Genomic DNA, 14,132 nt, shown 5'->3' on the forward strand with positions numbered 1-14,132 from the left:
AGAACCAGTGGACCTAGGTATAAGAGAAATGTCCTATATTCAGTTGCCTTCCAATAATCGACTTCCACCAGCGACCGTGGCTTGCGATTAAACTCTGACGGTATAAAATTTTTACAGGCAATTAAACGTTCAGAAATCTGTGCAATATTTTGCCTTCCAATTCGCAAAGGAATTGGTCCACTTCTCCAGCAAGATATTAATTTTCTAGTTACACCCAGGCACACTAAGTGCATGTAGTCAAGGACAAAGCTACTAACCATTCCTATTTCTAATTTGGATAAAATGGATTCCTTAACCTGATGATTGTGGTACATATTTCTTCTAAAATCTTGGTCATTTCTTAGAGGGGCGTCCAATTCGCTAAACACTACTCTCCCCAGCCATTGACCTTTCTGAGTGCATCTATCACAACCATAATAACCATTAAATGCAACACAGTTTTTAACAAAATTTCTAGCGGGCGCATCCGCAACTATGCATTTAATGGAAATTTTTCGCACCAAGCCATTAATTTCAACCCCATTGGCGAGCAGCAGTGTGAGCTCTTCAACTAGCGGACCAAGAAGTTGATCAGATTTTTCTGGTTTACAAAATAAACTAAAATACAAGCCAACGAGAAAAGGTTTGCCATTATTTAAAATATCGCCACTTGCCAAAATAGGCCAAAACTGTTTTTTGCTGGAGCGACTGATTGGGAGACCGTCAATTCCTATTTTTAATTCAATTGTTTCAAAATTATCGGTAAACCCAGCAATTTTACTTAATCTCTGCAATTGTCGCTCTAATCCAAAATGATAATACTGCCCACCATCAATTAAATCTATTTTATATTTTGTACGGGTTTTCATTAATGTTTTGTAAGACTCTGGAAGATTCCCACCAGGAATATTAGCACTTAATAGTTTTAGTAAATCGTCTACTGCCACACCATTTATTTTGTGTTTTGCCACCCATTTCACTAAACCTGATTTAAAATCTTGGTCCGCATCGTTAACTTCATCACTGTCGTACTCACTAGAACTATTAATGGCTTCCTTCTCTAATCCATAACTATATTGAGCCCCATCATTATAAACGGTTGTATTATCTGGTAACAAATTGTCTAATACCGAATTGTCCGAAAGCTCAACCGTACCTACCGAGATTTCATCTAGTGCATCAACTTCAAGCACGAGATTTTCATAACTTTTTTGAATAATTCTACGCTTATTTCTACTTGACGACATTTCCTATATTATTTTAAACAAAGATAATCTAATCGGTGGAATCTTGAGAAATAGAAGCCGCTGCTTTCCTTGGCCTCGAGTACCGGAAGAAGTCCATCACTATTTCACGAATGGCAAACTCAGTTTTTTCCACTTCTGCAGGGAGTCTCTTATTTTTCTTTGTTGCAGCTGAAAATTAATTTCAGGAATATTCAAATTGATTTTCATATGTTTGTAATTAATTGACGAACCTGTGATGCAATTAACAATATGTTTGTAGATATTAAATGGTTTTTTGTTCTTTCCTAGACCAGTGTAGCTCAAATCTATGGCGAGATCTTCGCTAACAATTCTCTGTAAAATTCGCTTGACTGTTTCGCCGAGACTTTTACCTCCAATGTCAATTAGATAAAGTACCTAAACGCATAAAAAATTAATTAGCTAAAACATGAATTATTTTGGCATTGTTGTATGTATAGTACTTCATCTTACAAATAATTTCCGTTCATCGTCTATAGCCAATTGCGACTCGAGTTGTTCAAGGGCGTCCACACTTTCAAGGGGAAAGATTGGCAATGACGAGAAGTCAGGCTCTTCCGTTTCCGTGTTCAAGTCAAGTCCTACTCCGATTCTATTCTGATTGTTGAGAATTAAGTCCAACTTTTCCAGTATTGATTTTTGTCCAGTTTTTATTGCTGCCAAATGTTTGAGCACAACTTTGTTAAAACCTGAGTAACAAGTTTGTTAAAAAAATTAATCAACTGGCTTAGTATAGTTAGCATAATACCTTATAAAACTACATCATACCATTTTAATCACAATTATACATTTAATATATTTACATATTATTACCTTGTGTCTGCAACCCCAAATTTGCCGATGGTGATGGTACCGGTGATGAATAAATAGGATGGGAGCCGAAATTTACGGATTGGTCATCTTGGTTTACATTTGTATCGTTAGGAATAATAGCTAAATTTAACTGTCCATCACCTGAAGGTGTGGCATTCATATACAAAATTTGGCTTCCTGACGAATCTGTCTCAACATTTGATATGGCTGAACGTTCTAGACAAATCAAAGTAGTTTATAATTTAATTGTGAATATAATTGCAATAAGTATCTGTCTAGTTAAAAAAAACTAACCAACAACTCACCCTCATTATTTCCTGACAAAACGAGGCCCTGGTCAATTTGTGCACGAGTCACGTCTGCTAAGTCGCCTGAAGTTGTTTCAAATAACACATTATTATTTGTGCGCTCAATTAGACAAAAATATGTTATCAATTTTTTGGCAAAATAATTTAGTTTACCAAGTTTAAATAAAGTTTGTGGCACAGAATTAATCACAGATTTAGTAATTTTCTTCGCTTTTATTGGTGGTCCCTCGTCATCTGTCGAATCTGAACTGGACTCTGGTCGCCGGTGGGTGGACCGTTTTGTAGAAAAATTAATATCCAAATCGGATGTGTTTTCGGCTAAAACGGCTGCTTGCTGGGCGGCTTCAAAAGTTTCTATCAAAAAACACCAGAGTTTAAAAATTAACCTAGAATAAAATTATATACTATTTAAAATAGCTAAAAATTTACCAAAATGTCCCAATATTCTGCACGCACATTTTCCCCAACTTCGATCAGGCTTAACTTGTTCTCGTCGTATTTTAGTCAAATTCGTTGACAAGCAACGAGTAGGCCAATAACACTGAGTTTTCGAGATAAGCCACGTTTGCGGAATAACGTCCACTGTTTTTGGGTTATCAGTAGGGAATTCAACAACTAAAAAATTCATTTTGGACAAGACGAAAAATGAACAGTCAAAGTGAATGAGAATCAAGAAAGAAGAGCATGCCAGCCGGATAAATCATTCGCGCTCCTTTGTAGCTTGTGATTTCAATGTGAAACAAACATGCATTAAACGTTCAGTCGATGTTGTCCTACTGTTATCAAAAATGACGCTCGCGCATTCAGTCAACGTTGTGTGAAGGTGATGAATCCCAACAAAAGTTATCTCAACGTGATTTCAATATTGAAAATAAAGTGTGATTTTTAATGGCTCATTTTACGTTGTATTAACATTGCCGACCAATGACATGCCATCTTCTAATCACACTCACTAGGTTTCAACATAGGCATTGTTGAAATCACATTGTTACAATATAGCTCATCTACTTGGGATGTGTGTGAGAGAGAGAAAACAGTAGCGATTGGTTTGTTGATATCGTCATTATCATCACATGAATTGAATAACATGTGCATAACTACCCACACCGCGAACACGGTGGGAGAAAGTATTCATCAAGTGTGTGAAGTACTCACGTCCAAGTCAGTTCCTTCAATCGTTTCGTGTGGTCTCCTTTTCTCTCTCTCTCTCAACCCAAAATGAAACTTCCGTCTTTCGATCTAAACTTTCTTTGGAAAATTAGTCGCATTTTCACAAGTGTAAAAGTTGGCTGATATCCAGCGAGAGGAGAAGGTGCAAAGGAGTTTGGTTTATTGCTGCTGGTGAAAGTTTCACTGCAATTGAAACTTCACATCTTCAATAATCTGGTTTCTATTAACGTATTTTGGTCTGCAGGATCTTTCTTATCCAAGGGTTTGCCTATAATCCTTCGAAATATATGTCCTGCACATTAGTCTCAACTTGCCTCATTCATATTTTAATTATCCAACAGAATTATACTGGTAGCCAGCCAGACTCCAACCAGCCACCAGAGCCACCTCAGACTAACGCCACGTCCCACACACCCGCCACTTTATCCATCCACCCATGGTTGTCGTCCATGATAAACTACGCGCAGCCAGTGAAATTCGCCGCGTTTGACCTGGCGGAAAGTATGGCAATTTGTCCACTTCTCTTTAATCTGAATGAGTTGACAGGTCTCACATTCGGTCACATGCTTTCTCCTCTCCTGCAGAAAAAAATTGCCACCACTACATGTCCTCCTTTGCTGAAACCACGGGTCTTGGTTTGCTCAAAACGCAAGCCATAGAATTCGTCAACTACAACAAACGCCAAATGAGCCGAATTTATCCAAAGGGAACAAGAGCGGATTCATCCAATTACATGCCTCAAGTAAGTGTTGATTCAACGTTATTGAATTATGCTATTTCTAAAATCATGAAAATAATTACGATAATTGCAATTATTTGTGCACTAGATATTTTGGAATGCTGGGTGTCAGATGGTGTCTTTGAACTTCCAAACTGCGGACCTTCCTATGCAACTGAACCAAGGGAAATTTGAATACAATGGAGGATGTGGCTTTCTCCTAAAACCTGACTTCATGCGAAGACCGGACCGAAATTTTGATCCTTTTGCCGAATCTCCCGTGGATGGCGTGATAGCCGCCCAGTGTTCTGTTCAAGTGAGTAATTTATAGCTAATTTCCAACCCAGTGAACCATCTGTGCTTGGAGATAAATCTCATCCATTTACACCCAACGCCATTCTCACAATTTGTCCGAGTCGATACGTGCCGCACTACTTTCTCTCCTTCTTCCGTTTAGGTGATTGCTGGGCAGTTCTTATCGGACAAGAAGGTGGGAACTTACGTGGAAGTGGACATGTTCGGGTTACCGACGGACTCCATTCGAAAGGTCGGTAATTACTCGTCTAGCAGACTAAGGAGCTTACGTACTTAGATTCTTGTATATTCCACATAATGAATTAAGCTATCCCATAAGTATGTACATATACATGCATTTACCGCAAAAAAAGAATCAAACTGCTCCCCCGTGTTAAATGGGATATATTTTGTGAATATTATATTTCACACATACCCGAACATTGCAAAGCCAAGTAAACATATTGAAACTCTTTGACAATCAGGAATTTCGCACTCGACTGATTCCAGCAAATGGACTAAATCCGGTTTACAACGAAGACCCGTTTTTATTTCGCAAGGTGAGTCTTGTACTCTATTTATTTTTCCCCCGAAAAACTTATTGCGTGCTTGCTTTCCTCAAACTTTTCACAAAGAGGAGATCAGGACTAATCCCCAATAACAGTAATGTAAGAAGTATTACAAGCATCTCTTCAACCAAGTTGGTCAAGTGAGTGGGGTGAATGAGGGTACAATTTAAAGAAAAAAACTGTTGGGAGTTGAAGACTTTGTCCACTTTGTCAGATGATATGCAATGCATGGATAGAGGCACAATTGATTGCATGCAAAGTAAACAGGGTTTCAACTCTGCAAGAATTTCCCCTCGGGTGCTATCTATTACTCGAAATCGTATCCAGTTCCCCTTAGTTTTATTGTGTGGGGCTGCTGAACGCACATAAATAAGGAATTGATCCGCGGCAGGGAAAGCTGCTGAGTGAGAAAGAGTGTAATGACAATCAGGCTGCTGGTGTCTTTATGGGTTTTTCGGTGTGGGTGCGCGTCGTGTGGTTGTGTGTGACAGGCAGAGTGAAAGCCAGTGGATCCGCCAACTTGTTTCAATATTTACTCACGGTGCTGGTGAAAGTGTTTGGTTTGGTGGAAAGAAAGCAATCAATAGGACCACGGCTCCTTCGACTTCTGCTCTCACTCTCCCACCGACATCGCCATCAGATCTCCTTATTTCACAACCACACCATTCCGCTCTTCTCACTAATGCCAAAATTCGACCACCTCCCGAAAGGAGTGAAAGCAAGAAAGAGAAGAAGTGATTCATTCTTACGTGCTATTTGACCTTGGCTGCCTGACACTGCATGCACGATGGCATTGGGCAACTTGTGCACATAAGGTTATCTCAAATGAAAGTCATTGTGTACTTCCCATTGTCCTATTAAATTGAGAAGTCGTTTGCCAAGCTCAATGCCCATATCGGGACACTGAGGACGACAAGATCCTCACATTGATCGCTTTCTTTTTCTCTTTCTCTATCTCCTTTTGGTCCGTTGCCAATTAACGGGGCTCACGGGTATGGATTTCATTTGGAGTTTGGTGGATCACGTTTAGCTCGTGATGACCTTAGTGCAGCCTGTCCCGACATAATGATAACGAGAGAAAGGTTGGAATTAAATTTTGGTAGGACTACGTCTCTTTCTTCGTGGAATTCTAATATCACACATGTATTTGCACAAACACTCCTCGCTCATCCGAGTAACTCGATATTATTGTTAGAATTCCAACCCAACCAGCAATAATGGTTTTTGTGCACAGGTGGTTCTTCCCGATTTAGCCGTCCTGCGTTTCGGAGTTTATGATGAGAACGGAAAACTTCTTGGTCAGCGGATCCTTCCTCTTGACGGCCTACAAGGTAAAACCTTTGTATTTGACCGAATTAGTGCAGATCCGAAATCACTAAATTTGCAGATTCTTTAGAAATATATTTATAAGTTGAGAAATGCTAATATACATAATACTTCTTTCTCAAATTAGCTGGATTCCGGCACATTAGTCTCCGCACTGAGTAAGCTATTCACTTTTTCTATGCAACAATTTCACCACGTTTCTATTCGTGCAGCTAACTACATATTGAACATTAATTGAATTTATAGAGCAAACTTTCCCACCTCTCTACCAATGCTGTTCTGCAATATTGAGCTTAAAATCTACGTGCCTGATGGATTCGGAGGTAATTAATATCTTACTTGTTCTATATCATGTATATTAGTGCCCATAATTATTTTTTATGATGTTGTATTATCATAATTAATTCGTAGGAATGCAAATACACAGAAAACCAACTCCCCACAGTTTCGAGAAAATTCCAATGCTATTGTTGTATTGCAGATTTTATGGACGCACTGTCAGATCCCCGAGCCTTTTTGTCAGCACAAGATAAACGAGCCCAGCAAATGCAAGCCATGGGGATCGAGGAGTCAGATATTAACAGTATGAACATCAAACCAGGCAACACGACGGTGGGTCCTACCACAAAAAAGAGTGAAGGCGTTCGTTTCCAAGAGGAGCCCAAAGGTGAGAATCTATCAATAAATATAGATAATTCTCCTTTCTTGGTGGGATGCCACAAAGTGACAATAATACGACCACGAGAAATGTATTGAGCTTTCTCCATTATTGTCGTGTACATGTAGCTGGTGGTTCCACGTGAAAGTGATTATTTCATGTGGGTCATGAAATAAAAATGACATTTGTAGTAAAACCGACCTGAGTGCGCACCCACTTGGTGTTTACCTTAGAAAAGAAAATATTTGAAGCAAAGTACTTTTGTTTGTTTATGCTGACTACAAATGATTCAGATTTCATGCTAGGTTTCAAAGTGCGCATACGACTCGTCCTAATATAGCCAGATCTGAGGCACATTGTCCGAAATGAAACAAGGCAGGGGAGGAGGAAGATGCTCCTCCACTTGACTGCCTTATAACTCATTTAGCCCTTTGAGAGTTCAAAGTAAATCTTTAGCCTGAACGAACGTAGGCAGAAGAATGAGACAGAAAGAGAGAGCAAGATCTCTGAAAAATAAACAAACAAAACTGAGCTTTCTCGAAAGGCAGTCTGCTCTGCTGAATTGTCGAAGAATTTCTCCAGATGGGTTCTTCTTTCCGAAGAGAGAAAGCCAGAGGTAGTTTTGCGAAGGAAATGGGTGGAATGTAGGTTAGAGAGGTCTCTTGGATCCTACTTCAATTCATTTCTGGTAGTTTCTAACATGCTCACCTAGCGTGGATCCTGTTCTCCTTCCGATGAAAGAGATTAATGGAATTTTTGAGAGCTTACTTCTTTTCAAAAAGTCCTTGCAATTTTTTACGCAACAAAGAACTCAAATCATGAGGAATTGAAACATATTTCAATAGCAAAACTTGTTGAAAACCCATCAGCAAATGTGTAGGTTCTCTTGAGCCACATTTCTCACAACTGTCAACAAATGATGTACAATCTTCAATCTTTGTCCATTGAGTGCTATATTGTTTAACATCCAGCCATATATATATATGTAGATACATGTTACATAACCATTATATGTATCAGCTCCACAATTGGTAAAATTCGATCGTCTATAGTTTTTACCGAATTTCAAGGACGTGCCATTTTGCAACCTAAATTGAGTTAATTCTGCGAATTCAATTTGACTCGTCAGCGGTTTTGAATTTATTTTGATGAAATAAGAGCATAGAATCAGATGAGCTTGCAAATAGGTTACGTATTGTGAACTCATCGTTGTCGTCCCTTGTTTGAATTTGACAGAGGATATGAAATTCGATCCCTTGACGGCTGACAGTCTTCGGGCGGAGAAGGGTTATAACAAGGCGACTAAAAAGCAGCAGAAGGAGTTGGAAGCGATGAGGAAACGACATTCGAAGGAGAGACTTCTCATCCAAAAGAACCAGTGTGTCTCCATCGAGAAAATGGTGAAAGGGAAACAGTAAGTACTTCTCTGCACTTTTCCCATTTATCGAACTCCATTTTATATCGAACTCCTTAAAAGTCCCAAAATGATGAGTATATCAACTATACAAGGGTTTGGTGGCCTAATTTTTCCGATACACTTCCTCCCTCCCCGGATGAGTTCCCATTGGCCTTGATTACACAACGTGCATTACGGGCTCTGCCTCCGTATTTATGAAGATGTTTTCTATGTTAATTCCAATTCCAAGGACACGTCGTGTTGGGCAAAGAGTGGGATACTTGCTTTCTCAACGACTTTCTCTTCCGCCTTCTCATTCCCTTTATTCGCATCTCGCACATTTATTCCTGGAATTTGGAATTTTATCACAGTCCTACTGCAGTGTGTACTTAACCATCTACATATAGGCAGCACATCGTCTATGTAAATGCAGTTGGTGAACAACAAACCAGTACTCATCCTGAGCCAACCAGTTTGCTCGTCCATTTATGATATGAGTCGTTGTGCAGCAAGTTGTAAAAGTAAAGTAGAACGACCACGATGAACTACGATGACGGTTGTTGTTGTTGTTGTTGGGCTCAAGATTTGGATTACAGTTTGTGTGTGGGTTGTGAAAGTGATTTTGCTTTATTTTGGCTTTGCACACCATGGTCAAAATTCGAGATTATACGTAGTTTGGAATTTCAGGCGACAATATGTAGTGCATATCTGGTGGCTGGATGAGTTTGGTTTACCTAACAATACTCCCTTATTTAACATCCCTGCGAAGATTTAAGTGTCCTTTCCAACTAATTGGTCACACTCACAATTAGTTGGGGAAGAGCTATGCATTGCACGTACATATGTAAATACGTTTATGCAATAAACAAGGAGAAATGAAATGAGACGTGAATACGGTATGCATGCACTAGCTCCATTATTGAAGTGAGATTCGTGGCAATATCTGAGAAGTGGCAGTGCATCCGTCCCATTGGTTTTTAACAACCTCGACAGTCCTCCCGGATTAGTATATTAAATTCTGAGTTGAGTAGTCCTATTGTTCCACGAAATTACTTTCACCATTGGAGACTTGCGACTGTAGACATCGAAGTCGGTCGGCGAAAGAAGTAAATGAGATGAAAATTTCACCGTTTGTAGGGAAGGGCGTAGAATAGGCGAGAATGGGAGTGGAAGGACAGGATGGAGGAGAAATTAGTACGTGGAATTGAGTACACGGCAAACAGAAGAATAATTTCCTCATCCCCTTCCGAGAACAGTTCTAGGCGAAGAAAGGAGAAGAGTTCCGTGATAAATATTCCGTGGTGTTCTGCAGCCCTCGGGATTTGTTTATTCGGTTTGCTCTCACCAACCAAGATTTTTGGCTACACTTTGTGTCTCCCAATTTCCGCAAATTCTTTCTTGTAATGAGATTGAATTGAGAATGTTGTCAAAAACAAGGAAGGATGACGCAGAAATTGTGTGGCCCTTATGCGAGCGAAGTAATTATTGTACGGACATGAGGAATATCATTATTTATATAAGTTGCGTATAGGAAAAGATAATAAAGAAGAAATAGCCAATAGAGGAGTAGTCATTATGGCGAAGAAAATGACCTCATTTGTTATAAACCCACGTGCAAGAGAAAGCTACTTGCTTATTACTTTCATTCTCCAGTAAAAGAGTTTCCCGACACTTTCGTAGAAATCGACACAAGTGTCCTTTTGCGCAATTTGTTTCGTGGCAATCTCTCGGAATAATGAATAGTCATACGAAGATCTAGTTGCCAGAGTATGACAGAAAATTTCCTCATGGGAAAATGCATTGAGGTCATCCAGCAAATACCCATTTGTCCAAAATAATCACATTTAACGGACATGCTTGCAAAATCCTTCTCCGTAATTTTGAGAAGCTTTTATAAGACTTCATTTCGCCTCTCATTTGTCAGGTTGACAGTTGACACTTTGACAGACAGGGCATTAGGGTGTCGGACGAGTGGAAGAACAAACGATAACTACAAAGAGAGAGAGAGAGGTGGACAGGCATCTGTTCTCAGAGAGCTGATTACGCTGCGTCCTTCTGGGAGTTGACATGGTCGAGCACAATTCTCCGAACACACGATTTCCTAGAACAATTTTGATGTCATATGCATTACACCGAATATGTCTGTTCCACATGTTAATTTGAGAATACAGTAGATTGACCACAGACATAGGCCTGTGCGTATGCATGCACAGGACGGCTAATCTGCCCGTCGACAAACAATTAGTCCACACAAGCAACGAAGGATTAAATTCGTGCTGGTCCACCCCACAAAATTGAGAAAGTTAATCTTTAAAATATTTAGCATAACCACACACATTTTCGCCATTATGAAACCATGGTTGTGACTCCCCTCATGCAAAAGGAGCCGTTTTGATATAGTTTGACCTCTGGATTTTGCGAGCTTGTGTGTGATGACTTTGAGGAGCTTATTTGTTATGCCGTCACGTAATAAAATATTAAATTAAAGCCTTCCTGTTGAGTTTCAATTCGCCTCCTGCTTTCTCCCGGAGATGAGCTCGGCTGAGTGAGATGTGAAGAAAGAAAGAAAGATAGAAGGCAACCGTCTCCGTTTTGTTGGAGGTGGCCGTGGTCGTCGTCATCTTCTTCTTCTTGTGTGTGTGGATACTAAATTCGCTCGCCTCAATTTTCTGTTGTTCTCTTGTATAAGTCCGACCTGTATTTATTCCCTCATCAATCATTCTAAACGAGGCAGCTAAACTTCAAATAAGAAATAAATGGGAGATAAAGCACCGTTATTCGGGGCTGTGCAAGTAAATAGGAGAATCCTCTCTCTCTCTACTGTGCATAGAGCTTTATGTATCATGTTGCTAAAAAGTGGTGGGTCGCAATCTATTCGGTAATGACCTATCTCTCTCGTCCTCCTCCTCGCGCTATAGGAGCTGTAACATTATTATACATCTCACCACAATTATTGATCAGGAGCCAGTTGAACCACCTAAGTATTATTCCATGGCCTATCAAAATTGGCCAATTAAGTCCCCTATAAGCACAAACACACACTCTTTGTGGAGGCTGTCTCATCCATTCGTGAAGCAAGTTTGGATTGGCAGTAGCAATTTCGAGCAGTTGGAAAGTTGTGTATTTGGAGTAGTATGTGTGCAGCGGATGTCGGTGTTGGTTGGCAAGAGATTGGGTGCTGGTGGTGGTGGTTGGTAGTTCACGGACGGGAAGAAAGCAACTTTCCCCACGAACTGGCCGTCCATGTGGCAGCAGAAGAAGCGAGGGAAGTGTGGTGTGATGTCTCGATGATGATGATAAAAGGAAATTGAGGTGGGCACATTCTCTCTCGACGCGTTAATGCTCTATCCGACGCCACCATACAAATTCCTGTCCAGTACCACCAAGTTATCTCCACTCTTCAGCATGCACAAGTTAATGGCCAATTCGCTGTCACATCGTACACTTCTCCTTCGCGTTATGTACATATAAACGTCCAGCGAAATTGAGTGAAGAGCAGATGGGAAGCAATTTGGCAAATATTGGCAAAGCATTTCTGAAATCACTTACCACCACGTTATCTCCCCCCTGTGCCCCAGCTATTAATAACTAACAAGGAGAAGTAACGAGCAGGGTTTTACCTCAGAATTCGGGATGTGCAATTTCAATTTATGTGACTCTATTTCAATCCCAAGTATGGAGTGGAGTGGCAAATCTTGTGGATGGATGACCTGAATACGGCAGTTTTATTAATACTGCTATAAATACAAAAAATTACCTACATATTTGCAGGCCTAACGAAGCTGCATCTGATCCGTCTATTCGTCGCCTGGTTGTGGAGCAAACGAAGCAATGGACGGAAATGATGGAGAAACACAGAAGAGACGAGTGGGAGTTGAGGTTAGTTATTAGGCAATCTATGAACCCTGAACTAAATCGGGTTTATTAAAGCGTATATCAATTAAAAATAACAAGTGTGAAGTGGTTACTTTCCTTCGTCGAGACTGCACGCATCCATTCCTTATTACTTCCATGTCATACTTGAGCGTGTAATCATAATGCTTTTCTCACTTGTAGGAAGTCGCATTTGCATTCTCAAGAAGAAATTTTGCGAAAGTTGATGGAAACTTCGCAGCAAAATCAGGTACTTAATACAACGAGAGTGTGTTACAAATTACAAATACGACCACAAGTACGAGTTTAACACTTTGTATTATTTGCTAAACTTTAGATGAAGCAATTGGAAGCGAAGCACGAAAGGTGGGTGTGAATTTTGGTTATTGTTTTGGCAAGTCTTTCAAGTTTATTAAAGAAAGTTATGACAGGCGCGTGGGAAACATTAGACATTCCCAAACTGTTGCCAACTTTTGGTGACATTGGCCATCACCTTTCCACCTTTTTGCGTCTACTAATTCATGCCATTTCAACCTTCAAAGTTTCATGGTGTATTAATTGATATGATACAACGCACTATCGTGTCTCTCGCGAACCAATGAGCAATCTCTCTTTCATTGGGTTTCGTCGAAACCGAAATATTATTCCATTCCAGCCTCAGAAAGAAAAACACAATCTCGAAAATAGATCCAATCTGTTCAACATTTATAACTTTATGCAAAAATATATCTATAATTCTATACACGTATACCAGACTTTTTTTACCCTGCTTTGATCTCGTCACCTCGCACATCTCGCCCGACGACTGAATGAGATGAGTCCTGATTTGATTTGATTTATTTATTCTTCTTCTTCAGAGAAAGTAAAGAGATGAGAAGCAATCAAGCGAAAATTTCGGTGGAGACGGCGAAAGGTAAAAAGAATTAATGAAACTTTTAATTAAAGAAAGTCATAAATAAATAATGCATTTTTATTTATTCTTCAACTAAGAGGTCACGAATGACAAAACGGTGCGAAATAAGCAAGAGAAGGAGCGACGGCTCAAGGAAAAGAATCAAAACAACACGAAAAAGTTCATCGAAGAGAGGAAAATAGAGGCCATGAAACAGGAGAAAGAGAAAGAAAAACTCCACAAACTTCACGAGAAGCAACTTGAAGACTTGACGAGAGACATTCAAAATGTAAGTTTGCAAATTTCAGCTATATTTCGCGTTGGCGTGCTTTTTATGTCGCACAAACCCATTTCTTGCAATGTGCGCTTAAGGCAATTGATACGAAATTGCACTTTCTCTTTGATATGTTGAGTAGGATACAGATTTCAATTTTAAGACCGAATCATAGCAAAGGCCATAAATAAGCAGAATAGCCTGCAGTTTCAGCAGGAGTGCGCGAGGAGAGTAGATTATGCAGTGAAACTTTGAAACTAAACAAATAAATCCAATTGTCTCATTTGGGATTACAGTCAATTAATTTGTATTTTGGTGGCACTCTAGTCAAGTTTGAGGTTGATTCTGGCTCCATTGTATAATTGGAGTGGAGAGAAGCAGTGCTCAGGAGTTTAAGTGTCGTGTACCAAGTGCAGCTTAGACTTTGAAGTTTCGGATTGTTAATTGCTTCTCTATGTTTCCTCCAACAATAATGCTTTCTCCAAAATGTTACCACTACTTATTAGTTTGTTAATGGTGATATACTTGGTCAGACAAAGTCATCATCATGATATACAAACTGCTAAATAAGTTTTCAGCTGAATGCTTATTTTCCTT

General features: G+C 39.7%; 2 protein-coding genes across 7 annotated transcripts in view; one reads left to right on the forward strand and one right to left on the reverse strand.

Annotated features, from left to right (window-relative positions):
- Positions 1–14,132, forward strand: part of LOC110844299 (1-phosphatidylinositol 4,5-bisphosphate phosphodiesterase) — a 35,808-nt gene that overhangs the window by 19,794 nt on the left and 1,882 nt on the right. For 5 of the 6 annotated variants that reach the window (XM_022090472.2, XM_035847976.1, XM_035847974.1 and 2 more), the window contains 15 exons: positions 3,877–4,036; positions 4,120–4,277; positions 4,363–4,569; positions 4,711–4,800; positions 5,033–5,107; positions 6,351–6,447; positions 6,570–6,600; positions 6,689–6,765; positions 6,924–7,109; positions 8,337–8,514; positions 12,268–12,375; positions 12,553–12,619; positions 12,707–12,735; positions 13,227–13,282; positions 13,360–13,550. In XM_022090472.2, coding sequence (XP_021946164.1) covers positions 3,877–4,036; positions 4,120–4,277; positions 4,363–4,569; positions 4,711–4,800; positions 5,033–5,107; positions 6,351–6,447; positions 6,570–6,600; positions 6,689–6,765; positions 6,924–7,109; positions 8,337–8,514; positions 12,268–12,375; positions 12,553–12,619; positions 12,707–12,735; positions 13,227–13,282; positions 13,360–13,550 — 1,710 coding nt within the window. Of the gene's footprint in view, positions 1–3,876; positions 4,037–4,119; positions 4,278–4,362; positions 4,570–4,710; positions 4,801–5,032; positions 5,108–6,350; positions 6,448–6,569; positions 6,601–6,688; positions 6,766–6,923; positions 7,110–8,336; positions 8,515–12,267; positions 12,376–12,552; positions 12,620–12,706; positions 12,736–13,226; positions 13,283–13,359; positions 13,551–14,132 lie in introns of those variants that run through there. The other variant, XR_004834020.1, reaches the window with a different exon arrangement.
- On the reverse strand, positions 1,221–3,332 carry LOC118434431. Its single transcript, XM_035847978.1, has 7 exons — positions 2,795–3,332; positions 2,519–2,719; positions 2,363–2,428; positions 2,058–2,273; positions 1,698–1,933; positions 1,457–1,622; positions 1,221–1,394 (listed from the first exon to the last, which is right to left on the reverse strand). Exons 1-7 carry the CDS (start codon positions 2,991–2,993, stop codon positions 1,255–1,257), a joined length of 1,224 nt encoding a protein of 407 aa, XP_035703871.1. The 5' UTR covers positions 2,994–3,332; the 3' UTR covers positions 1,221–1,254.

The sequence above is a fragment of the Folsomia candida genome, unplaced genomic scaffold (assembly GCF_002217175.1).
Source record: "Folsomia candida strain VU population unplaced genomic scaffold, ASM221717v1 Fcan01_Sc002, whole genome shotgun sequence".
Classification (NCBI taxonomy): Eukaryota; Metazoa; Arthropoda; class Collembola; order Entomobryomorpha; family Isotomidae; genus Folsomia; species Folsomia candida.